We start from the raw sequence: 24555 nt of genomic DNA on the forward strand, positions 1-24555 counted from the left end.
GGCTGGTGATTTCCACTGAGAACAACTGTTTCCCCAGCCAAAAGCTGAAAGTATCACCACGTATAAACACAAAGCTGCCGTAAGGAGATAACCACATAGAGAAAACATGATAACTTACAACTCCTTCACCCCTCAGGAAAAGTGCCGAATCCTTGCCTTGAACTTGCCTTTTCCAGATACTTATCAGTTAAGAGCAACACGAATTAAGCTAAACCGAGTCTGAACTGCATGAAATGAAGCTGATGCCTGTTGAGTAGATGCCTTCTTTGGGTGCTACTGTTCCGACCAAAACCAATTTTTGAGAACTGTAATAAAAAAGTCAGTGTAAAACAAACAAACGTGTGATTCTTCCTATATTGATTTAGATTTCTATTTCAGCTATTTGAAAAAGTTAAAGAAGTCTGCCCAAATGTGCACGAGAAGATCAGGCCTATCTATGCAGACCTCAATCAGAACGACCTGGCCATCGGCAAGGAGGACGCGGAGGAGCTCCTGTCCTGCACAAACGTCATCTTCCACTGTGCTGCCACCGTGCGCTTTGACGACAGCCTGAGGTTCGTCCCGTTTCCCTCTCGTGGCTTACATGTGTTCATGTGTGCACACATGCATGTGAAAATTTCTTTATGGTGTCTGTAAAATAAGCATCTAATATAGGCAGTGTGAAAACAGGCAAAGAGGAAGGTAAAACTTATCCAAAATCCCACCATCCAGAGAGAGCGATTTCACATTGTGGGCGTGTCAAACCCGACTTGTCCTTACGTGTCCATAAGAAGACAGAGACGTGCTCAATTGTAACCCCTCAAAAATGACATATTGAGAATGATGTTTCGTAACCTCAGTTATATTTTTGGATATCTTTCAAAGTCAATAAATATTCTGTCATAATTTTTAATGATTATGTGGCAATCCATTGTACATGTAGATCGTAATATGCTCAATCCATTCTGTACTGATGGACTCAATCCATTCTGTACTAACGTTCTAATTGTTCGCTATTATAAACAATTGAGCAATGAACACCCTTCTGCTCTCCTGTAGGTAAATTCCCACAAGTAGAACTGTCAGATAACATACTAGTATGCCCAAGTTATGAACAATTTATATTTTGATGTAAATTGTTAAACTGCCTTCCCAAAAAGGTGATGTCAATTTACACTGTCCCGTGCCCAAGAGTACTCATCTCCCCACACAATACTACTGTGGTACAATTATTTGTTTTTAACATTGCCAACATGATAGTGGAAATGGTATAATTTCTTAGATGATTACAACGTTTGGAGATGTTCAAATGTTTATTGCCATTTTGTTCTTCTCTGAAATGCCTGCTGTGCATGTTCTTTGCCTATTTTTCTATTGAAACAATTATTTTTTGTTAGTTTTAAGATGTCTTGGAATATTCAGTTTATTAACAGTAACTTACAAGGCTTGAAATATTTTAACAGTTGTCATTTAGCTTTCAACTCTGTTTTCCTTATTTATGCATCATTTATTCATAATTTCTTCATGGTTTCATTTAAATCTTTGATCCATCTGGAATTTATTTAGCTATAATGAGGAAGTTAGGAAAATGCGATGAAAAGAAGAGTGTCATAGGTGAGAAGGTAGAGTAGCTTCTCCCCCCAACATGGTTTTAGTTCTTAAACAACATTTATTAAATGATTTCTTTTCCCTCTATTTGAAATGAATCTCTTATATATTAAATTCCCATTTTTAACTCATTTTGTTCCATTGTTGGGTCTTTCTCTGCCAGTACAACACTGTTTTAAATACCATAATTTTTATTGTATTAGGGAAAGCCTACTTTGGCACTCTTCTTTTATAAAATCTCTTAACTATTCCCATATGCTCATACGTCCTGATTATATTTAGAATTATTTGGCCAAGTTTTAAAAAATATTGGGAGTTTGATTAGGACTACCTTGAACAGGCAGATAAAATTTTTTTTAAAAAAACTTAATATTTCTAAAATATCATTTCTAGCTATCCAAAAATAATTTATATCTCTCTACTTACTCAATTTTTCAGTTATGGCCTTTACTGAATAAATCGAGAGATATTTCTTATTAACTTCGTGTCTATTTTATAAATTTTCCATTTTGAATGGATGCTTTGCTTCCATCATATTCTCTAATTGTTGTTCATAGATCAGAAACTAGTGATTTTTATACCTAACTTTTGTAAGTGATTTATCTTACTATTCATCCCAGTTTTTTAAAACTGCTTCTCTTTGTTTTCCAGATGTACAATTATATCATCTGAATATGCTTTTTCAATATGTACATCTGTTAGTTAATTTTATTTCCCTGTATACTCATGTGTCTGGAACTTTAGAGTAATGTTAAGTAATAGAAGAGACTGTAAACATCACTCTTTCTTCTGACTTTAAAAGCAGTGCTCTCACTGCTCATCTTTAGGCATGCTACTGACTAGTGAGCTGAAATATATATTGTTTAATCATGTATTCCCACTTTAGTGAGTTTTTTAAAAATTAAGTTGGGAATGGATATTAAATGCCATTAAATAACTTTTAAAATGTATATTCATGATCATACAGTTTTCCTCCTTTTTGAGTTAAATTACATTAATAGATTTCCTGATATTAGGTAAGCTATATATTCCTTGAACTAATTATGACATTATCATTACATAATATCTGTATATTAGCCTTGTAGTCAACTAGCTAAAATGCAGGATTTTGACATGAATTTTCACGTCTGACCTGAACCTTTGCAAGAACAATGTACATTGCTCTCTGTAGACCCATGATCACTTCCCTCCTATTTATTTGGATTTTCTAACTTCTTGAGTTAGGTGGTTATCATTTAAGTATTTTCATTGTTTTTAATCACCACTTGTAGCAGCCTCTCTACACATTCAGAGGATTTTTTTACTTCCAGTTGATTTTAAACTAAGTGACCCATCAACACAATATATATAGATAGTGCTTCAGCGAATTGAACTCGTGTGCACATAATATACCATGTGCTAAGTGCTACAACCCAAACTTCCGTGCCTGAGCTGCGACACAGCGGCCGAAAGCCGACTGCTCTGTGGGCGCCCGAGCAGGTACAACTGGAACGGGCAGGGGCTGAGTTACCTCTCTCACCCTCCTCCGCGTCATCTCCTCTAGACACGCCGTGCAGCTGAACGTGGCCGCCACGCAGCAGCTCCTGCTCATGGCCAATCAGATGCCGAAGCTCGAGGCCTTCGTGCACATCTCCACGGCCTTTTCCAACTGCAACCTGGAGCACATCGACGAGGTCATCTACCCGTGCCCTGTGGAGCCCCAGCAGCTCATCGACTCCATGGAGTAAGTTGGGTCGACAAGGGCGTCAAGGGGTCCTTGGAAGCCGTTCACTGATGAGGTGGTGGCGCGGGCCATCCCTGGGCTGGAGTGCTTTGAGAAGGTGCTGGCTTTAGCCACCTTGACCCATCATCCCGGGGAGGAGAACACCTTGACCCATCATTCCCGCTGCTGTGGGAAGGGAAGGACTAGAAAATTCCTACAGGAAGGGGTACCTCATTTAGGATGGCGTGAGGTCTTGGGAAGACTGGTGGGTTCTCATTTCCTGTTGGACTCAGCAGAGCCACGGGCTGAAGTTAAGAGCGTGGCTTTGGGGGTCAGACTGACCCAGGGCCCTGCAGGCCACCACTGCGTGGCCGCAGCTCGCTCAGCCGCAGCTCCTCACCTGTCCAGCAGGAGTAGCTGCAGTGCCCTGGTGGAGCTGGCACGATGGGTGGAGTGACAAGTAGCACTGACCGCAGAGCTAGGGGCTGTTTAATCGCAGTGCACCAAAGGGTACGAGCAAAGAACTAACAGAGAAGAGCAGTTCCTCCCAGAGCTGGCGGAAGGTGACGGGCTCTTGACCTGTTCGGATGAGGTCTACTTTCCTTACTGTCCCATTGTGTGGAAGAAAGTGTCTGGGAGTTTTTTCCTTTTTGCAACCCTAACAGGAACACTTTTTTCTGAAGACGGTCTCTGAATAACTAGGTTTCTGTTTTCTGCTTCTTGGCTTCGTCCCTATTTTATAAAGTTCATCTTGTTTACATTTGCTTTTCATTCTAGCGCCATAAAACGTGTTAAAGCCTAATGTTTTATTATTTCACAGTGACTGTCAGAATCTAAGTTCACGTGAGACTGCACGTCCATTTAAAGCACACTCCAAAAGGAGATTCCGTCCCCTTGAGGGGGCACATCCTTGTCCCCTGCAGCTCTGAGAATAGATATTTTTACCTGTCATCTAAAAAATCCAAGACAGAGAAGCATGAGAGTCACCTACAGGAACGGGGGTTACTTAAAGCTGCTAATAAGTGGCGAGTCACTTGACGGGCGCACGGGAGCCTTCCCGGGGCGGCGTTGGCCAGCGCAGGTGGAGAGCAGGAGGGACCGCACGGCCGCCGCGTCGTGAGCCGGGCGGATGGTGGCTTCAGCGGCCGCCCTCCCCACAGCGCCCTCTTGGAAACACGGTGCCGCCGGATCTGCTCTTCCCCTCAAAGAGGAAGACCCGCTAAGCCCAGCCACGTCGTGGTGCCAGGGATCCACTCCCCTGGGACCCCTGGCCCCTCACAGCTGAGCGCAACAGGAGGCGGCAAAGAAAGAGAACCGCAGAAGATGGAGATGAAGCTCACTGCAGCGCGAGGCCCCTGCAGGTGCTCTCTGCCTCCTGCTCCCTCCCAGATTACTTCCAGATTAGCCCTGGATTTCAAAGAAGACCCTTACACGGGAGCTGACTTGCCCTACAACCCCAAGTATCTGCCAGTCAGAAAAAGCAAGTAATTGCTGTATGACTTAGCATCAAACTGTAACTGATGGTTTTATAATTTTTTATGCCTTCTGTCATTTACTGCTGTCAATGATAAATATTTAAACATATATAGAGCCAAACAGAACTAGGGATGAAATTATATTTTCTCTCGACAGAATGTGTTTTGAATGAAATTACGGAATTAAGGTTTTTAAAAACAAGAGGGGAAAATCATATCCACTCTTCACTAGCTGGAAGTATACATTCCGCCATGGCCAGCCTCGTGGCTTCGGCGCCCCACGTCTGTGCTGAGGGCCCTGAAGGAATCGCACGCCTCCCTCTTCCTCCTTCCCCTTGCGCCTTCTCAGATCCTCCCAGAAGCTCTGCTCCCGTGCCCTCCTAGGCTCCCACTGCACTTGTGCTCCTCTTTGCCATCGCTCCAAGCACTGCATTCTCCATTTGACAGTGAACTTCTCAGAGGAGGAGAATCTTCCTGACTCCTCTTTGCACCTCCAGGACCAGCACACAGTAGGCCCTCAGGTATCTGCTGAATGAATGACAAGTTGCCAAGGTGCCAGGTGACCACTGCTCATCTGCTCTGGCATCTGCTCGTTGGCTCTGACAGAAGCAAGATTCGAGGACCGAGTCCCAGGGCAAGCTGGAAGTCTTACCTGTAAAATGCCTGTGTGCCCACATCTGACCCATGTCCTCTTCTTAGACTTTAAATAAACCAACACGTTAAGTTTCAAACAATGTTTTTTTGTTTTTTTGTTTTTTTTATTTCTCTCCCCTTCCCCCTGTCCCCCGCCCCAGTTGTCTGTTCTCTGTGTCTATTTGCTGCATCTTCTTTGTCTGCTTCTGTTGTTGTCAGCAGCATGGGAATCTGTGTTTTTTTGTTGCATCATCTTCCTGTGTCAGCTCTCCATGTGTGCGGCACCATTCCTGGGCAGGCTGCACTTTCTTGCACGCTGGGCGGCTCTCCTTACGGGCGCACTCCTTGCGTGTGGGACTCCCCTACACGGGGACACCCCTGCGTGGCAGGGCACTCCTTGCGCGCATCAGCACTGCACATGGGCCAGCTCCACACGGGTCAAGGAGGCCCGGGGTTTGAACCGCGGATCTCCCATGTGGTAGGCGGATACCCTAACCACTGGGTCAAGTCCGCTTCGCTCGAATAATGTTTTGACTGAACCCACCAACTTTCCCCACCTACGTCATCAATTACAACTGTTTCATCAATCCTACATCATAGAATTTTCTGAAGTTTTGGAACAGAAAGGAGCAGTAAGGCTCTTCTAAATAAAAATTAATTTGCCTAAGTCCACACTTAGTGGCTTTAAGAAAGTAATTGGCCTGTGGTTAAAATAAAATTTCTCTCCAGTGCTTTCTGGTCTCTACTTCCCTCAGAAGTTTTTATCAACAGAAGTAACAGTAACCCCTGGATTCTAGAGGCTGTCGTGGACCCCGTTCCTGAAAACAGGAACCCGGAGGCAGATGCCAAGAGGTCCTCAAGCCGCACCCCGGGCTTCGGAGTCTCAGGAGCATCCCCGTGACAGCGTGAAGTGGAGCTTCCTTTCTGCAGAAAGCAGTCTAATGGGAACGCCAGTTCTGGGATGTGAAATGGATTTGTGTCTCTTGCCAGGGACTTTCCTGACGGTTAGGCCCGAATCCTGCCTTGGTGCTGTCAGCACAGGACAGGGGCTGAGAGCCGCCCGCTCCCCAGCGCTGCCCCGTCCTCCGTGAGCCCGAGGCCTCCCCTGGCCTGCGCCCCCTCCCACTCCTGTCCACCCCGCAGCCTCAGACCCAGGCCCTTGCTTTCAGCAGGTAACGCAACCTCCCGGATACCTTGGCCCTAAAAGCACTGAGAAGGTGACATTTGATAGCACAAGAAACTTTAAAATGCTAGCGTAGGCACCTTTTATTAACTTAAATTAGGAGTTAATGTCTTCAATTATTGTGACAAAGCATGGCCCTGAAGCTAGAAAAAGGAATCCATAGATAGGTGCTGCTGTATTTGACGTATTAAATCAATCTAGTAAATATGTATTAGGAAGGGAAGGAGAGGAACCATTATTGAGCAATCACTGTGAGCAAAGCACTTCCCCAGACATGAATTCCTTAACATAATACTGTAGCATTAATACCATTGATGGGCTGATAAAGGAACAACCCAGAAAGGCCAAGTGAGCTTCTGGTCTCTCCGCTAATGAGCAGAGAACCACAGCTTTTACCCGTGGTCGACCAGTTTGCAGGCCCATAGCCTCCCAATACAGCCACACACCGGGCAGTGCTGGCGTTAAAAGGTGCTTCCCAAGGTACGGCCTGCCCTCAAGGGGCACACACCCCAACGCAAACGGGAACGAGGTGGGACGGTGGATGTGATGTGGGGGGCAACGGGAAAATGAGATTGTGGCCTTGGAGGAAATAGAAAGACTCGGCACAGGCAGGCGTATGAGAGAGTTGAAGAAGGGGCAGTGTGTGCAGGTGAGCTGGGGACACACACCAGGCCAGGGCAGGTGAGCAGGGGACGCACACCAGGCCAGGGCAGGTGAGCAGGGGACGCACACCAGGCCAGGGCAGGTGAGCTGGGGATGCACACCAGGCCAGGGCAGGTGAGCTGGGGACACACACCAGGTGAGGGCAGGTGACCTGGGGGAACACACAACAGGCCAGGGCAGGTGAGCTGGGGACACACACCAGGCCAGGGCAGGTGAGCTGGGGGCACACACCAGGTGAGGGCAGGTGAGCTGGGGACACACACCAGGCCAGGGCAGGTGAGCTGGGGGCACACACCAGGTAAGGGCAGGTGACCTGGGGGGACACACATCAGCCCAGGGCAAGTGAGCTGGGGACACACACCAGGCCAGGGCAGGTGAGCAGGGGACGCACACCAGGCCAGGGCAGGTGAGCTGGGGATGCACACCAGGCCAGGGCAGGTGAGCTGGGGACACACACCAGGTGAGGGCAGGTGAGCTGGGGACACACACCAGGCGAGGGCAGGTGAGCTGGGGACGCACACCAGGCCAGGGCAGGTGAGCTGGGGACGCACACCAGGCCAGGGCAGGTGAGCTGGGGACGCACACCAGGCCAGGGCAGGTGAGCTGGGGGCACACACCAGGCGAGGGCAGGTGAGCTGGGGGCACACACCAGGCCAGGGCAGGTGAGCTGGGGACGCACACCAGGCCAGGGCAGGTGAGCTGGGGACGCACACCAGGCGCTGGGGACGCACACCAGGCGAGGGCAGGTGAGCAGGGGACACACACCAGGCCAGGGCAGGTGAGCAGGGGACGCACACCAGGCCAGGGCAGGTGAGCAGGGGACGCACACCAGGCGCTGGGGACGCACACCAGGCGAGGGCAGGTGAGCAGGGGACGCACACCAGGCGAGGGCAGGTGAGCTGGGGACACACACCAGGCCAGGGCAGGTGAGCAGGGGGCGCACAGCAGGCCAGGGCAGGTGAGCAGGGGACGCACACCAGGCCAGGGCAGGTGAGCTGGGGACGCACACCAGGCGAGGGCAGGTGAGCTGGGGGCACACACCAGGCCAGGGCAGGTGAGCTGGGGACGCACACCAGGCCAGGGCAGGTGAGCTGGGGGCACACACCAGGTAAGGGCAGGTGACCTGGGGACGCACACCAGGCCAGGGCAGGTGAGCTGGGGGCACACACCAGGCGAGGGCAGGTGAGCTGGGGGCACACACCAGGTGAGGGCAGGTGAGCTGGGGACACACACCAGGCCAGGGCAGGTGAGCTGGGGACGCACACCAGGCCAGGGCAGGTGAGCAGGGGACGCACACCAGGCGAGGGCAGGTGAGCTGGGGACGCACACCAGGCCAGGGCAGGTGAGCTGGGGACGCACACCAGGCGAGGGCAGGTGAGCTGGGGACGCACACCAGGCCAGGGCAAGGTGAGCAGGGGACACACACCAGGCGAGGGCAGGTGAGCTGGGGACGCACACCAGGCCAGGGCAGGTGAGCTGGGGACGCACACCAGGCGAGGGCAGGTGAGCTGGGGACGCACACCAGGCCAGGGCAGGTGAGCTGGGGACACACACCAGGCCAGGGCAGGTGAGCTGGGGACGCACACCAGGCGAGGGCAGGTGAGCAGGGGACGCACACCAGGCCAGGGCAGGTGAGCTGGGGACGCACACCAGGCCAGGGCAGGTGAGCTGGGGACGCACACCAGGCGAGGGCAGGTGAGCTGGGGGCGCACACCAGGCCAGGGCAGGTGAGCTGGGGGCGCACACCAGGCCAGGGCAGGTGAGCTGGGGGCACACACCAGGCCAGGGCAGGTGAGCTGGGGACGCACACCAGGCCAGGGCAGGTGAGCAGGGGGCGCACAGCAGGCGAGGGCAGGTGAGCTGGGGGCACACACCAGGCCAGGGCAGGTGAGCTGGGGACGCACACCAGGCCAGGGCAGGTGAGCTGGGGACGCACACCAGGCCAGGGCAGGTGAGCAGGGGACGCACACCAGGCGAGGGCAGGTGAGCTGGGGACACACACCAGGCAAGGGCAGGTGAGCAGGGGACGCACACCAGGCCAGGGCAGGTGAGCTGGGGACGCACACCAGGCCAGGGCAGGTGAGCAGGGGACGCACACCAGGCGAGGGCAGGTGAGCTGGGGACACACACCAGGCAAGGGCAGGTGAGCAGGGGACGCACACCAGGTGAGGGCAGGTGAGCTGGGGACACACACCAGGCCAGGGCCAGCAGCAGGAGGCCCTGAGCGTGCCTGGGAAATAGCCACTGGTGCGTGTCGGCATCACGCTTGTGTAGGCAGGACTAGAAGGTCAAGCTGGAGAGGGAGGACGGGGCCGTGGTGTTGAGATTTTGAAGAGGCAGAGGGGAGTCGGGAAGCCAGGCCGCTTGTGTGCATGTGGGGTTTGGGTTGTGTGCTTGCTTAGTTTTGTTTTAAGCAAGGAAAGACTTTGATGAGAGTGGACTTTAGCAGCATTAATGTGGTCATGGGTGGACTCGCCTGGGGAGTAGCGGAGACAGGGAGGCCCATCGCCCGAGACGGAACGGAGCTGAAGCCTCAGCAGGGAGCCAGCGAGCAGGTATAAATACACCTATTTTTATGTCTGGGGGAGAAAAGCAAATAGGACTTACCTGCTGTTTTGTATATGAGGTTGCTCTTAGCTAACCAGCTGCCAGATTAGAATATGTATAACTGGCATGGCTTATACTTCTAGTAGGAGGGATTTCATTTTTTTATAGTTCCATTCTGTTGAAATTGGTACTATAAGGAGCAAAGCTTTTTTGAGAACTAATTCCAATTTATTCAAATCATGATGACTACACTTGCGTAGTGGAATTTCTTTAAATTTGTGATTCCCTAATTTATCCAGCCATAAGAATCACCGGGGCTTGCTAACAATACGTATTATTAGACTACCGCCCTTGAAGATTTAGTGGTTCTAAATTGGTACTCAGGAATTTTTAACAGGCGTCCTGTGTAATTCTCCATCAGGCGATTTTGGTTGCACAGTTCCTGTTTTCGTTTCCTTGGCTGCTCAAGCAAATACATGCAATGGGTCTGCTTAAACAATGGGAGTTTTAAAAGCTCACAGTTTGGGGCTAAGAGCTAGTCCAAATTAAGGAGTCATCAAGATGATGCTATCTTCCCGACCGGCGTTCCCGGCTGGCTGCCCGCGGCCCTTGGTCCTGCCCCGTCACCTGGCGACACACATGGCGGCCTCTCCCGGCCCCGCCCTTCTCTCCTGGGTTGCCTGATGCTCAGCTTCCGGCTGCTTCCTCCGTGGCTTTCTCTGTCTGAATTTCTTTCTCTTATAAAGGACGCTGGTGATCGGGGTAAGACCCATTCTGACTGAGGTGGGCCACACCGTAACTGAAGGAGCCTCATCAGAGTCCTGCTTCCAGCGACTTCACACCCCCAGGCGTGGGTGACGGTTAAGGACGTGGTTTCCTGGGGTCCCTGCAGCTCCAAACCGCCACAGTGCCTTCAAATGACATTTTTTAAATTTAGCAACTTTCATTTGACAAGGGCATTATTTGTATTTCCATAATCCATGTGCCTTCCTCTCCTCACTGTCTGTTGTCTTTCAATTCCAGCCCCTTCAATTAAAATGAAAAGTTCCCAATAGATCTGTCTATACTAAAAATCACACTGCTGCAGCTATCTGGGCCACCAGAGGACAATGCTAATCAGCCACGTAAAAAAGAAAGGCCATTTCTTGATCAAACAGTGCAGGCAATCAGCTGTCGTGCTACTTGGAGGAATGTGCCAGAAGCAGAGAAAATGAAGGGCTGCCTGCAGCTGACAAGAACGGCCCTTCAGGGACTAGGAAAGGAGGTCAGGTATCCAAGAGTGGTTATGCCTTTGTGCTGAGAAAGTCGTTGTCAACTTTTAAAAAGTTGATCTGTTCTAGGGGAAAGGAAAATGCTGATTTGTCTTTTTATTTTCACAGTTATACAGCCTGCAAGATGGCATCAAAGTGAATGGCAAAAAAAAGAAAGAAAAGAAAATTCTGTGCACTTGTATGCAGGCTTTAAAATACAAATGAGAGCAGGGTCAGGTGGTCTCCAGGGGCCAGTCTCACCCTGCCGGGCCCCTGGTCGGGAGGCCCCACAGCTAGCGCCGGGCTCAGAGGAGGGGCTCGCCCCGGGTCTGGACGGAACTCAGAGGCCAGCACACCCGAAGCACGGGGCCCAGACACCGCCCCCGCCGCACGAGGCGTTTGAATTTACTAGACACCCAAAGTAAAAAGAAAAAATAAATAAATAAAAATAAAAAAATAAATTTACTAGACACCAAAAATTTAAGAAGTAAAATAAAATATATTAAAAATAAAAATAAAAAAATTAATTTACTAGACACCAAGTCCTCCAAAGTGAGTTTGGTGACCCCTGGCTCTTTAGCCTCTGAACACTTTTCACCATTGCCTTTGGGCAATTTAACTTCTGATTCTGCTTCCTTCTCAACACAGCTCTCGTCCTGCCTTCCCACATTCCCCTACAAGCTTGCCTCCTTCCAACTTCACTGGTTTTCTCATATCATTGTCTGTCTCCGCTTCCCAGAATCTTGTGTGGTGCCTAAATTGGCCAGTCCAGACGGCTTGTACGTGGAAGGAGGAGCAACCGTTTATTGAACAAACTGGCTGGTTCCTGGGGGCAGAGGGGGAGACTAGACATAGAGATGAACACATAAGCCATGCTCTCCTGGAATTATCATCCACGAGGGAAACAGACACATAAGCATCTGTAAATACAGAACAACAGCTGCAATAATCAAGGTACAAACATAATCAACACTGGAGAAGGAGAGGGCAGAGTTACCACGAGGTAGTGCGTCTACTACTATACTGCCCCCCCCATAAAAAGCCTTTTCCTCATATACCATTAGCAGAGGAAAATTAGCAGAAAAAAAGTACTTATTCTTCTTTGCTATTTCATTCAGGGAATGTATAAGTTGTGAAATTATTGTTACTATGAGGTTGCTATGGTGTCAAACCAAAAAAGACGGTCATATTTAGAGGAAAAAATTTTTGTGTGTGTATGTTTGTGTCTGTGTGTATATAATTTTCTGAACTCTTCAGTGACTTTTTATCTCTTTGGAAGCAATTTCAATAGAAGCTTAGGGTTTGTCCACAGGCACCTATGGACTCAAAGCATCTGCTGGAGTACACCGAAGGGCACTTGCTTAATTTCAAAATGTACTTTGGTTTCTACAGTGTGCTTTTACCATGCAAACATATTTACTGTTTAAAAACAAATTCGGGACAAACAGAGCAGCAGTTTCCCCAGCCCTGGTTAAGAAGAGCCTGAGTGAAAGCCGTGGGCATCTTCAGCCCGTGGGTGCAAGTATCTGGTAGCACTCACGCTCTCTTTGAACTCAGTAAGTGTGGCTGCACGCGGTGGTCTACAGTGTGTTTTACTGAATTGGAAAAAAATACTTCAGAACCAAATCTTACCTAAGTGGATATAGGATCTTTGGTTGGTTTATTTAAAAAAAGAGTGCCTTGGAGTTATTGGCTCATTTTGTTAGACACAGTGGCTCTAAGTGAATATTACTGTATTTGTCCTCATGAAAACTTGAGAATTTAAGACATATAATTATTGCCAGCTTCACAAGTGAAAACAGAGGAACCAAGAAGATAATATAGTGGAATACAGACAGAGAAAGTGTGGCAGAGGTGAGCCATCCCCAGAACACTACAACTTCTTTTACATTTATATTCTTAGAAACCTATGAAGCCAGTACTTTCTAACACAGTCTAATTCACCAGACTTGAAAGCCCCCAAGGTTTTATCCTTTCCACGAGGCTGGTGACAGCAACAGGAGCCAGCCACCGGACACGCCGTTCCAGGACGTTGGTAGACTCTCATGTTTGCATGGAATATTTTTTCTTAATATTCTTATTGCATTTAGACTCTATTTCTTCCAGACCTGGTTTTTGTAAACTGCATATTTTTGCAGGCAAGATAAACTGGCCTTAGGTCAGTCAGTCCATGGTTGACCCACGAATGAGAGGAGGCAGTGGCGATACGATGATGAAGCTGGAGAGGCCCTGCATTAGCCCACACTGTCTCCAGCCCCCAGTGACCACACAATTGCAATTCCCTCTATTTCTCTAAATATTTAGAATTGTTTTTAATTCTAGGAGCCGCTCAGTCTTTCCTAATTCAATTTAAATCAAGTGACCTGCCATGGCCCACTGGGTGAACGGGGGAAGAGTGTAAACTACAATGTAAACCACTATCCACGTGGTGCAGCAGTGCTCCCAAATGTATCCCCCAAATGCAATGAACGTGCCACGATGATGCAAGAGGTTGCTGATGTGGGAGGAGTGGGGTGGGGGGGTGGGGGTATACGGGAACCTAATTTTTTTTGCAAGGAAAACCAAAACACAGAACTTGTGTTTGGCCCCAATCTCAAATGAATGTTATTAAAATTGGGAGTTGTGTTTCTCACTAAGTCTTGGCAACAAGCACATCTTTTAAAAAAAAAAAAAAAAGATTTATTTATTTATTTATTTATTTATTTATTTCTCTCCCTTTCCCCCCCACCCTCCCAGCCCCCCCACCCCGCTCCGGTTATCTGGTCTCCGTGTCTATTTGCTACGTCGTCTTCTTTGTCCGCTTCTGTTGTTGTCAGTGGCACAGGAATCTGTGTTTCTTTTTGTTGCATCACCTTGTTGTGTCAGCTCTCCGTGTGTGCGGCACCATTCCTGGGCAGGCTGCACTTCCTTTCGCGCTGGGCAGCTCTCCTTACGGGGCACACTCCTTGCGCATGGCGCTCCCTTACGTGGAGGACACCCCTGCATGGCACGACACTCCTTGCGTGCATCAGCACTGCGCATGGGCCAGCTCCACATGGGTCAAGGAGGCCCGGGGTTTGAACCACGGACCTCCCATGTGGTAGACGGACGCCCTAACCACTGGGCCAAGTCTGCTTCCCACAAGCACATCTTAATGCTCAACAATATGGAAGCAAAGCAATAACAACTAAGATTTTCTACAATCCAAATATTATCATTATGTTCTGTCCTATAAAACAGGAATCAATATACTAAACATATTGATTATAAAATCATACTAACATATTCAGGCAGCATAATTTTAAAAAATGATGCTGTATCAAAAGTTTAACCAAATGGGAATTATTAAATATTTATTGACAATAATTTCATTGCTCTAATTGAAGTAGAGATAGATTTTGGGATGATTAAAATGGTACTGACGCTGTTCAGGCTGGAGCACCAGGAAAACGTTAGACTGAAAGAAGAGAAAGCAGGAGCCGTGATTTGAAGCCCTGCAGTGCAGGCCTTCAACAGTCTGTGAGGCACGAGCCTCAAGCAGCCAGCAGTTTGGTTCTGGAAAGACTTCTAAATCGTGTGCAATTCCTTGGGCAAGTAGGTCTGGACCTTGTCATGAAGCAGGTGGAAGGGGAAAAATCCAGCCACAGTATCTTCCCTAGCAACAAATGAGAGGTGGCGACTGGGGAAAGTGAAAGATAGCAAACAGGTGATTTCAACCTTCCGGCCAGCCTCAGAGACTGGCACAGCAGGATGGAAGAGGGCGGCCTCAAATATAGGGGGAAGGCAAAGAAGACTGCAGTAAAATACAGGTAAAAATAACAGGAGACAACAGGCAACAACAATCGAAGCTGATTGCATTTTCTTTCCCAGTGACCAGCTGAAAGAGAAGGCATAGAATGGATGATTCTTCTTTGGCTGTTGATCGTTGCACTTTCATTTCCAAATCATGTATAGCCTTTATAATCTCAAAGGACAAGAATTAAAATTTTTTTTTATATAAAATAGGTGATGGAAGCAGATGTGGCTCAAGCAATTGGGCTCCCATCTACCGTGGAGGAGGTCCAGGGTTTGATGCCCAGGGCCTCCCGGTGAAGGCAAGATGGCCTGCATGGCGCGCTGGCCCACGTGGGGTGCCGCACTGCACAGGAGTGCCGCCCCGCGCAGGGAGTGCAGCTGACACAGCAAGATGATGCAACAAAAAGAGACACAGAGGAGAGACAATAAGAGACTTAGCAAACCAGAGAGCTGAGGTGGTGCAAGAGAATAATCTCTCTCCCACTCCAGAAGGTCCCAGGATTGGTTCCCGGAGCTGCCTAATGAGAATACAACAGACACAGAAGAACACACAGTGAATGGACACAGAGAGCAGACAATGGGAGGGGTGGAAGAAATAAATCTTTTAAAAAAATGGGTGATAATAGTTTCCCTGATTATTGCTCTGTCCCCCTTTTGGTATATAAAATTGGTAGCTCCTATCCTTTACTGTTCTTTAAGGAATGGTTTCTGTGTACAAATCTACAAAATAGTGAACTTTCAGGTTCATCTGTGTGTGTTGTAAAAGAGATCCGTGTTCTCTGAAAGACACCCTGATTTTTTTGCACACTTCTCTTATGGTCTTCACTCAACATTCAGCATTTATTGAGCACCGCTGTATGTCAGGCAGTTAGTCATCCCACTACGGAAACTGCTGTTCTCATTTGTTTCTTTATTAGACTCCAGGGAGGGAGTGTCTTCTGTGTCCTTGGCCCCCAGCCAGGGCACGGCCCAGAGGAGACTCGGTAAACCTCCACAGGGGAGCGATTCCAGGGCCATCGTAAGCTCCAGCCCAAATTAAAGGGGCTGTGAGCAGTGGTTAGTGCTCATTAAATGAATTCCAGACGACCCTATTTCCTAAACATCTAATGTTTCTAGACAATTTCACTAGCATCTAGGAAACAGTTTACCTGCATGGACTGAAGCACCGCTGGGGATGACGTAGCTCATCTCTAGCTGAGGACGCCCCTGCTCTCTGTCTGCACCAGCCCCTCGTCTCCACTTTTTAAAGTCTCTCACCAGAGCTCTGGAGCGAGCCCCTCTGCATACGGGCAGACTTCAGCACAGTCTCCGGGGGCTAGATAGGGCCTCCTTTCTTTTCCACATACAATCTCGATGCACACACATGCTGATCGATGTGTAAATGCAGCGACTTGTGTTAAGCAACAAGGTGGTGCTGACATCCTTCCTAAAAAGAGGAGGCTGATGTCGTGCTCACAGTTATTCTCGCTACGTGCCTCCCTGTTAAGTGTTCGCTACTCACGCTACTAAAGCCGCTTCAGGGCGCGACAAGCACTCTACTTGGCAGATCGTCGGTAGTAACTAGAGTGCCTCAGAATTCACTGGAAATCTCTAGAAATAATTACTAGGTTATTAGCAAAGACTGAACAGACCTTCAAACACACTTCTTCGGTTCTGGAGTTGCTGTGATGCACTAAGACCCAGAACGAAGTCTTTACCAGGAAAAGCTGAAGTTCTCAGGACTGGCGCCCGAGCTGGACTGGTCGTGGGAGGGGCCCCCGAGCCCCACAAGGGAAGCAGCACCACGCAGAGCACCTGGCACAGAGCGCCCATGAGTGCTACGAAAATGTGTTCAAAGAACGTGCTTCTGGTCCTGTTGGAGAGGAAGTCAAGATAATTAGAGATTATATGCAATAAAGTAGTGGACGGCATAGCTACTGGATATATCTCTATGTATCTATATCTATATCTATCCATCCACCTAGCTATCATCTATTGTCTGTCTATCATCTATCATCTACCTCTATCATCTGTCTCTCTATCATCTCTCTCTCTACCTATCATCTACGTATCATCTCTCTATCATCTCTACCTACTGATCTACCTACCTATCTATCTACCTATCTACCTATCTACCTATCTACCTATGGGAGGAGGTGGGATTTGCCTGGTAAGGCTGGGCCTAGAAGTAAAGCAAGGCGCTCGTCACGCAGGCTTTGGACAGGTGCACACTCATCCTTAGTATCCGTAACTGCTCTGAATTCCAGAATTCAAGCTAAAGGGTGGATGTTTTGTTTGATTCTCCATGTCTCATGTTTTCTTTTTGGTCTCTTGTCTAACATATGTTGCTAGAACTCTTTGTACTCTGGCTACCTTCAGGTGGTTAGACGACGCTATTATTGATGAGATTACACCCAAGCTGATCGGGAACCGGCCCAATACTTACACCTACACCAAGGCCCTGGGAGAGATGGTGGTGCAGCAGGAGAGCGGGAAACTAAACATTGCCATCATCAGGCCCTCCATTGTGGGAGCAACCTGGCAAGAGCCATTCCCAGTAAGCCACTCACCTGGGTTCCATGCTTTGTTTCCAAACCAGTGTGCCTCTAGCCCAGTTACTCTCTGTTGTTGTTTTTTGCTTCTTCTTCTCAGGAACTGAGTGCCGCAGATCAAACAGGAACTCATTATATTAGGGCAACATTCCATTAGGATTTATCCAGCATGAGGTGCCTCTGAGAGTTAGAATGACTGTCCTAGAGACGATGGAGATCTCAAATTGGCTTCTGAGTAATTCTAGTCTCAAAATACGCATGGGAGATAGTTTCATTTCTTGGCTTTCCCCCTGTGGTTTAAATATACCAGTATATCCTCGAAGGCCACGTTGGCACTATTGCAACTGCCAGGGTAAATAGGAATCACAAAGTTCATGTAAGGATCTTAGCTTAGGGGTAATAATTCTTTACATCTCTATACTTCCTTTATCCTTTTGAAAGTAGTTCATCAAAGCAACTGCATGAGGCTTTGGGCCAAATGAATTCAAGCTCTACTACTTATCAGCAATGCAACCTTCTGAATTGTCTCATCTGTAAAACTGGGCTAATATTACCCACTTTGGAGGGTTGATTAAATGAGACAATGCATGAAAAATCATTAGTGTAGCCTGGTCCCTTGTAAAAGGCTCGACATATATTAATCACATCATCTCCTCTCTACTCTCTTCTCTCACAATTTCCAAGTAAAGAAATAGACATAAGTTAATTGATTTGCTTACGGCTTAGTAAATGAGCACAAAAGTCATTTCTGTCTAACTGCTCCTAAAACATTTTATTTCCCCTAACACTAAGCAAGCTAACACACACAAAAACAACATCTATCTGATATCAACACTATAGCTTTAGATTTTCAAGAAATGGGTGGTTCCCAGAAATCATGACCAAAATGTTCCCCTACGGAGCTTAAAATCAGGCCTCAGGGTCGAGACAAATTGTGTTGCTGAGTTGGGCAACAGATACTGATGTTAAGTCAAGCTCCAACTTTTTTCCATCGGAAATCACAGCCCTGCTGTGAAAAACAGTGCTGGCAAGATTCTGATTCCAGCACTGGTGGAAAGTGCTGCAAATAGCCAGTGTTTTGCCACCAGCCTTTGTTTGGGATCTTAGAAATGCTAGAACAGATATTTCTATTGGCTGGGGTCTCAGTGCTTCTTGTTTGAAAGTTATGAAGATTAAACTGTGGGTGTTCCACAGGAATAACTGACATGAATAACCAATAAATATCTTCTTTCTTTAGGGCTGGGTTGATAACCTAAATGGACCTAGTGGGCTCATTATTGCGGTATGTATAGTGGTGGGGAAACAACTCATGGAAGTTTGCTGGAGGAATAGTAACAAAATGCTATGTTGGCTTAGCATCATCGATCCAAAAACATAAATGTTGCTTTCCTAACAGCAGTTGAAGCAACTTATCTGAATGTTGCTAATTGGAAAATAGGGTGAAACTCTCCTTGTTATTTGTAGAAATTATTACCAAGAAAACAGAAGTTCTGTGAAATCATCAGTTACTACTTAGAAGAACCGTAATCATGTCTTTCCTAAGGTATTTCCTTTAGCTACCACAGGATGGGGGTATTTCCTCTTTTTGCTGTTTTAATAGTTTGAATTAGGGCATCGAATTGGGGATGCTATAAAAAGTAGAGTCTCAAAGATTAGTAAGTTCTTAATTATAAAATACATACATGTGTTTTTGTGCACATGGCTAGAAAGAGATAGATATATAGATACAAAACATCAATGACTACTTCTTCCAGATGTGAGAAAAGAGAACTACCAACTTGAGAAAAATTTTTAAATAAAAAAAGGGTGAATCTAGAAAGCACCTTTTCAGGAGTGCTCTGCTTCCAGCATTTCCTTCTGGTTAGCAGGTGAGGCGGCCGTCACCGGGGCTGGGGCCTCAGCGCTCACCAAAGCAGGTGAGGCCAGGACACAGCTCCCAGTTCAGGACAGTGGGGAGGAATTCAGCGCAGATTCTGCTTCTGCTCTTCCCAGAACTGAGTCCAGCATGAGTTAAAATACGAATATAAGAGGGTGAATTATGACTTGTCAAAAATTATAAAATTAAAAACAGCAACAATGAACTTGTTCTGATTCCTGATTTTTTTCTAGCTGCTCTCCTGTTCCCTACCTGCTCCCAACTCTTTCTTCTTTAAAGCTTATTTGGGCTGAAAGTTTGGTAATTTAGAATATAATTATTTTAAGATGACCCCAGAGTGGGTTTTATTATAACATTGTTTTAAAAGCTTCAAATTTATTCAAATTTTCTGAACTTTTTCAAACTGGTTTCCTATATGCAAAGGAAGGAGAACCAGTTACAAGAAAACAGAAATTAGGCACATACGGTGGTCTCACTACTGCAAACCCAGGTTGCAGGAACGGGGGTACGAGCAGCTTACGGGAGTCAACACCTGGCATCGTGTAACATCGATGCTCTGGGAGGTGAATTAAGACACTGAACAAGAGGTAAATAATGGTGACCTTTTCCCAAGGGATAAGTGTTTGTTAGAAGGTAGAATTTTATCAATTAATGTTTTCTTATAAATGTTTCTTTCACTTTTAGGGCCAGCTATTGCTTGTAAGTTAGTAAGCAGCAGGAGAAAACAGGATCATTTAAGAAATAGTAAACTAATACTAACGGAAACTTTGGGAGACTTATGAATTAATTTTTAAGAGTGAAAGCCTATATTTGTTGTGTTCATTAACTAAATTTATCAGCCCCTCGCATTGAGAAGTTTCATTGCCTAGAGGAACCTGAGGAAATGCCAGCACTTGAGATGAACTTGGCAGGGGAGGTTGGAAGTGGGAATTAGCACCATGGCCTAGTAAGCAGTGAATCGGGGTTAGCTGCCACTAAAAACAGCAGTGGTAGTAGCTGTTGATACATAGTTTAGCCCCATCTGTTACTTAGGACATGGTTAACTCTTTCATGTTCTTTTTTTCTATACAGGCTGGCAGAGGGTTTCTTCGGTGCATCAGAGCTACTCCCATGGCTGTGGCAGATTTAATTCCAGTCGATACAGTCGTCAATCTCACTTTGGCAGTAGGCTGGTACACTGCAGTTCACAGGTGTGGAGGCTTGGATGTGATGATGAGGGCAAATACGCTAAGCACATTTTCAAAATAATAGACTTTTTTATTTTTTTCATAGACTGCCTCACGTGTGAGAGGGTGTCTGTTTCAATATTTTGTATAGTTCCAAGAATGCCATCATATATGCATTGAGTTGTTCCATAAATACCACATAATTCTTTGATAAGTATAATGTAATAAACCCTTAAATCATTAACTATAGAAGTCTTGGGTGAGCAAGAAGTTTTCTTTCTATTCAAGGATCTAAAATGCTGCTTCCTTTCTGAAAGCCGAGGAGACAAAAGTGGATGGCATGAGAGCATTTAAAATATAAAATATTCTAGTGGTAAATGCCGAAAGTTCAATCACCACGTGTATTAGTCAGCCAAAGGGGTGCTGAGGCAAAATACCAGAAATCTGCTGGCTTTTATAACGGGTATTTATTTGGGGTAAAAGCTTACAGTTACCAGGCCATAAAGCATATAAGTTACGTCCCTGACCCGAGTCTGCTGCCATGCGCTGGGGCGAGATGGCTGCGGGCGTCTGCCAGGGTTCAGGCTTCCTGGGTCCTCTCTTCCCGGGGTTCATTTCTCTTTGGGCTCAGGTCCTCTGTTTTCTCCACGAGGTCAGCTGTAGACTCTCGGGCGAATGGCTCCGTCTCTCTCCCCGGGGCTTCTGCCGTGTCTCAGGAGCCGTCTCTACTCCTCTGTGTTCTTCTCCTGTGTGTTCCCAACCCCAGCTCCAGCTCAAGACTCCAGCATCAAAACTGCAACAGTCCTGTGCCTTGCCCTTTGCTCCTGAGTCCCCACCCACTCAATACCCTGCCGGCCCGATCGAAGCCCCAGTCGTAACGTAATCATGCCCGGGCACAGGCCAGTTTACAAACATAACCCAATATATATTTCTGGAATTCATAACTATATCAAACTGCTACACCATGTGTGTGGAAATTTCCTAGCACAAAGAAAAGGAAAAGGTTGTTTGTGCATGTGGCTCTGCTAGTAAATGGTAAGTGGAATTAAATATCCTTATGTGAAATACTTTCCGATTCAGCGGGGCTTTACTACACTTGGGGGCAAATATTGCCTATCTGTTTGCTCAGTAACCTTGTCCAGAAGTTAGAAACCTCCCAGCCTTCAGTTTGCACACTAGATACGTAAGAACCTCATATTCCCATCTATTTCTCTTTCCCTCTGCCCACTTTCCCTAGTCTCCCATTTAGCTCATTACCCAAAGAACAAGAGGAGGTTTCCTTAGAGTGGAGCCACTGAAGCCACTCTCTCTAAAGCGTTACTTCCCTTATCATTCGTTTGTTCTCCAATTTGTTGTTTCTCTAACTTTCACATCATTTTCCAGACCTAAGTCGACGCTCGTCTATCACTGCACATCTGGCAACCTGAACCCCTGCCACTGGGGCAAAATGGGTAAGTTCCTGTGACTGTGGATCTATGTAACTAGTGGTGCCTGCTCACAGAGGGATGGAGACAAACACAGTGTAGCAAGTGGCCCGCAGAGCTCGGAGTCTAGTGGGGAGGAGACAAGGCATAAGCAAGGAGACGGAAGTCCTGCCGGCTGCGGACCTGTGACAGTTAGCTGGGACGTGCTGGGCTGGGGCAGGGCGGTGGGCACATCCCCACGTGTGCAGGCAGCAGGGGCGCCCTGTCCACGGAGACTTGAGCAGACCAAGACAAAGCAGAAGGCGCACCTCCTGAGCTGAGGTCAGGCTGAAGCGCCCTCCTCGCGGGAAAGCTGCTCCAGGCACACGTGCTGCCCCTTGGTGCACCACCGAGAACGCGGAACGACCCCGCAGACTCAGCAGAGTCAGTCACATCCTACTTTCGCTGCTGAGTTAGTGACCCTGGGCATAAATCTACACAGCTAGCCATTAATGTCTCCTGCAAAGTACCTGGTTGAGTTGAAGTGATCAATCTTGCATAAAAGAACAAAAAATTAACTAATCAAATTTGTACTCCTTTGTAAATTGAGAAAGTGATTTTTCTTGTAAAGTCTGAAACCTTTAGATCATCTACTTGTTGCTTAGGTACTAGATTTTTTTTTTAATTCAAATATCCTTAATTGGTTAGAAAATGATGTGCAATTCAGAGCACTTGTCTGTGCCATTCTATTTGCAAAATTATTACCACAGTAAAAATAAATTATCTACTAGGATTAAAGTTCTTTAGATCAAATATCTACATAATTCTGAAACGATTTGGAAATAAAAGTAAATCTCCTCTACCTCCATAACAAGATTAAGATATCTAAGATACTGCCCATAAAAAGAAGCAAATAATACATCTTAAGTTCTTAAATAAAAAGATGCTACATGTAAATCTGATTTGAAATTAAAAATAGTCTTCCTCTGTCCTGAAAATCCTTGGTATCTGTTTTCTGGGATTATAGAATGTCTTAGTTAAAATTAATTTTAAGAAACAATCTAGTGTGCCTGAATTTATTTTACATGTGAGGTACAGAGAAGTTAAACATATTAAATTGATATCATTCTATGAGGCTGATATACAAAGGTGAAATTAGACAAGGACTACATGAAAACAGAAAAACAGAATCTTCTTTCACTCACGAAGAGTTGCAAAAATCCTAACCAAATTGTTCATAAACCGTCCAACAGCATATAAGAGATAACATGATGAGAACAATTGGGCTTATCCCAGGGACAGCAGGATGGCTTAATACAGGAAAACAAGAAGAACGCACGTGCAGCCTTCTGTTTAACAGACGTGGCTAAGTGCTCGTTGAAAATTAAGGAGGTGGAGAACTAGAGAGGGCACGGGAATGCGGCGCCCAGGAAGGCCTCCCGGGCAGGGGCCGCCGTGAGGGGCACGTCGGAGCAAGGGGGGTGGGCCTGGGAACCAGGAGGCTCGAGCAGTAGCAGCAGAGACAGCGGGGGGAGAGGAGTTAGTGCGCGGTTTCCCCTAGAGGAGATGAGCACCCCGGGGCCTTCTGAGCAGAGCAGACGCTGTGAAGCCCCACTCGGGCTGCTCAGGAGGGACGGGAGCAGCCGCGGGGCGCGGGGACGCCGCGATGTTCTAAGCCACAGGGGAAGCAGGAGAAACTCTGGAAGCATTTCAGACACAGAGCTGATAGACTTTGCTGTGCGATGGTCTGTGGGTGTTGAAGATCTCAGGGTGACGCCGATGTTTTTTGCCGAATAACTGAAAAAATTGAATAGCATTGACTTACAGGTGGAAGACTGGTGGAGCAGCAGCTGTGTGTGTATTAGGTAGGGGGGCGTTGGCAGTGTGAGTATTGAGAGTTCAGCTTAGAAGCGTTAAATGTGAACGCGTGTTACACATCTGAGTGGAAATGCTGAAGAGGCATATGGGTAGGCAGATTGGTCAATATTAATTTCTATATACTCTTATAAACTGTACATAAAGATGTTATTGTTTTTCTTTTTCAAATGTGTAGGCCTATGGGCCAAATGTTTCTTGAGACTCTTCTGTGCATAGGGCACATATTTTTCATATAGATTTCTAGGTATTATCTTTTAAGGAGGACAAAAATAATATTACTATCATATTTGATATCTGCATCATTATTGAATAATGAGCTTAGGCATATTCTGTGAAAAGTCTGAATGAAAACATAAAAATTGAATTCAAATAAGTGTATTTTGAAAAGAATCATTGAGTTACAGTTGTACATAAAAATATTTAAGTAAGTTTTAACTAAGTAATAATATAAAAAGAAAAAATTAATATGAAAGAAAAACCAAGAGGCAAGACTAGACAATTGAGTCTGGCCTAAACCCAAAGAATTAACCAACTGTGCTATTGCAACTGAGCACAAGGAATCCTGCCTTTACGCTCTTTCACTTTGATGATTCTGCAAGTAATGATCCAGCCAAGGAAATACGGGCCCCGGCTCTGTGTTAGGGCTTCCAAAATAGACTTGCTATTGAATGATGCATTTAAGTTTATCCGGAGAGTACTTCACTATATTGACTATAACTATTTCCCAAAAAATTTGTTTCAAGAAAAGGATTCAATCGTTAGCCCGTTTATATTGCTGGATTTTGCAGATGATCACTTGCCCTGTGTGAAAAACCTTCATACAGTTTTCACAAATCGATCCTTGATTCCACACAGCAAATCCTTAGCCTCGAGTGTCACTCTGCCCG

General features: G+C 46.7%; 1 protein-coding gene across 3 annotated transcripts in view; it reads left to right on the forward strand.

Moving 5' to 3' along the window:
• Positions 1 to 24555, forward strand: part of FAR2 (fatty acyl-CoA reductase 2) — a 161523-nt gene that overhangs the window by 124904 nt on the left and 12064 nt on the right. For all 3 annotated transcript variants that reach the window (XM_058282995.2, XM_058282996.2, XM_071210241.1), the window contains 6 exons: positions 379 to 554; positions 3131 to 3310; positions 17173 to 17350; positions 18583 to 18627; positions 20293 to 20411; positions 21771 to 21838. In XM_058282995.2, coding sequence (XP_058138978.1) covers positions 379 to 554; positions 3131 to 3310; positions 17173 to 17350; positions 18583 to 18627; positions 20293 to 20411; positions 21771 to 21838 — 766 coding nt within the window. The remainder of the gene's footprint in view (positions 1 to 378; positions 555 to 3130; positions 3311 to 17172; positions 17351 to 18582; positions 18628 to 20292; positions 20412 to 21770; positions 21839 to 24555) is intronic.

Source organism: Dasypus novemcinctus, chromosome 20 (assembly GCF_030445035.2).
Source record: "Dasypus novemcinctus isolate mDasNov1 chromosome 20, mDasNov1.1.hap2, whole genome shotgun sequence".
In the NCBI taxonomy this organism is placed as follows: Eukaryota; Metazoa; Chordata; class Mammalia; order Cingulata; family Dasypodidae; genus Dasypus; species Dasypus novemcinctus.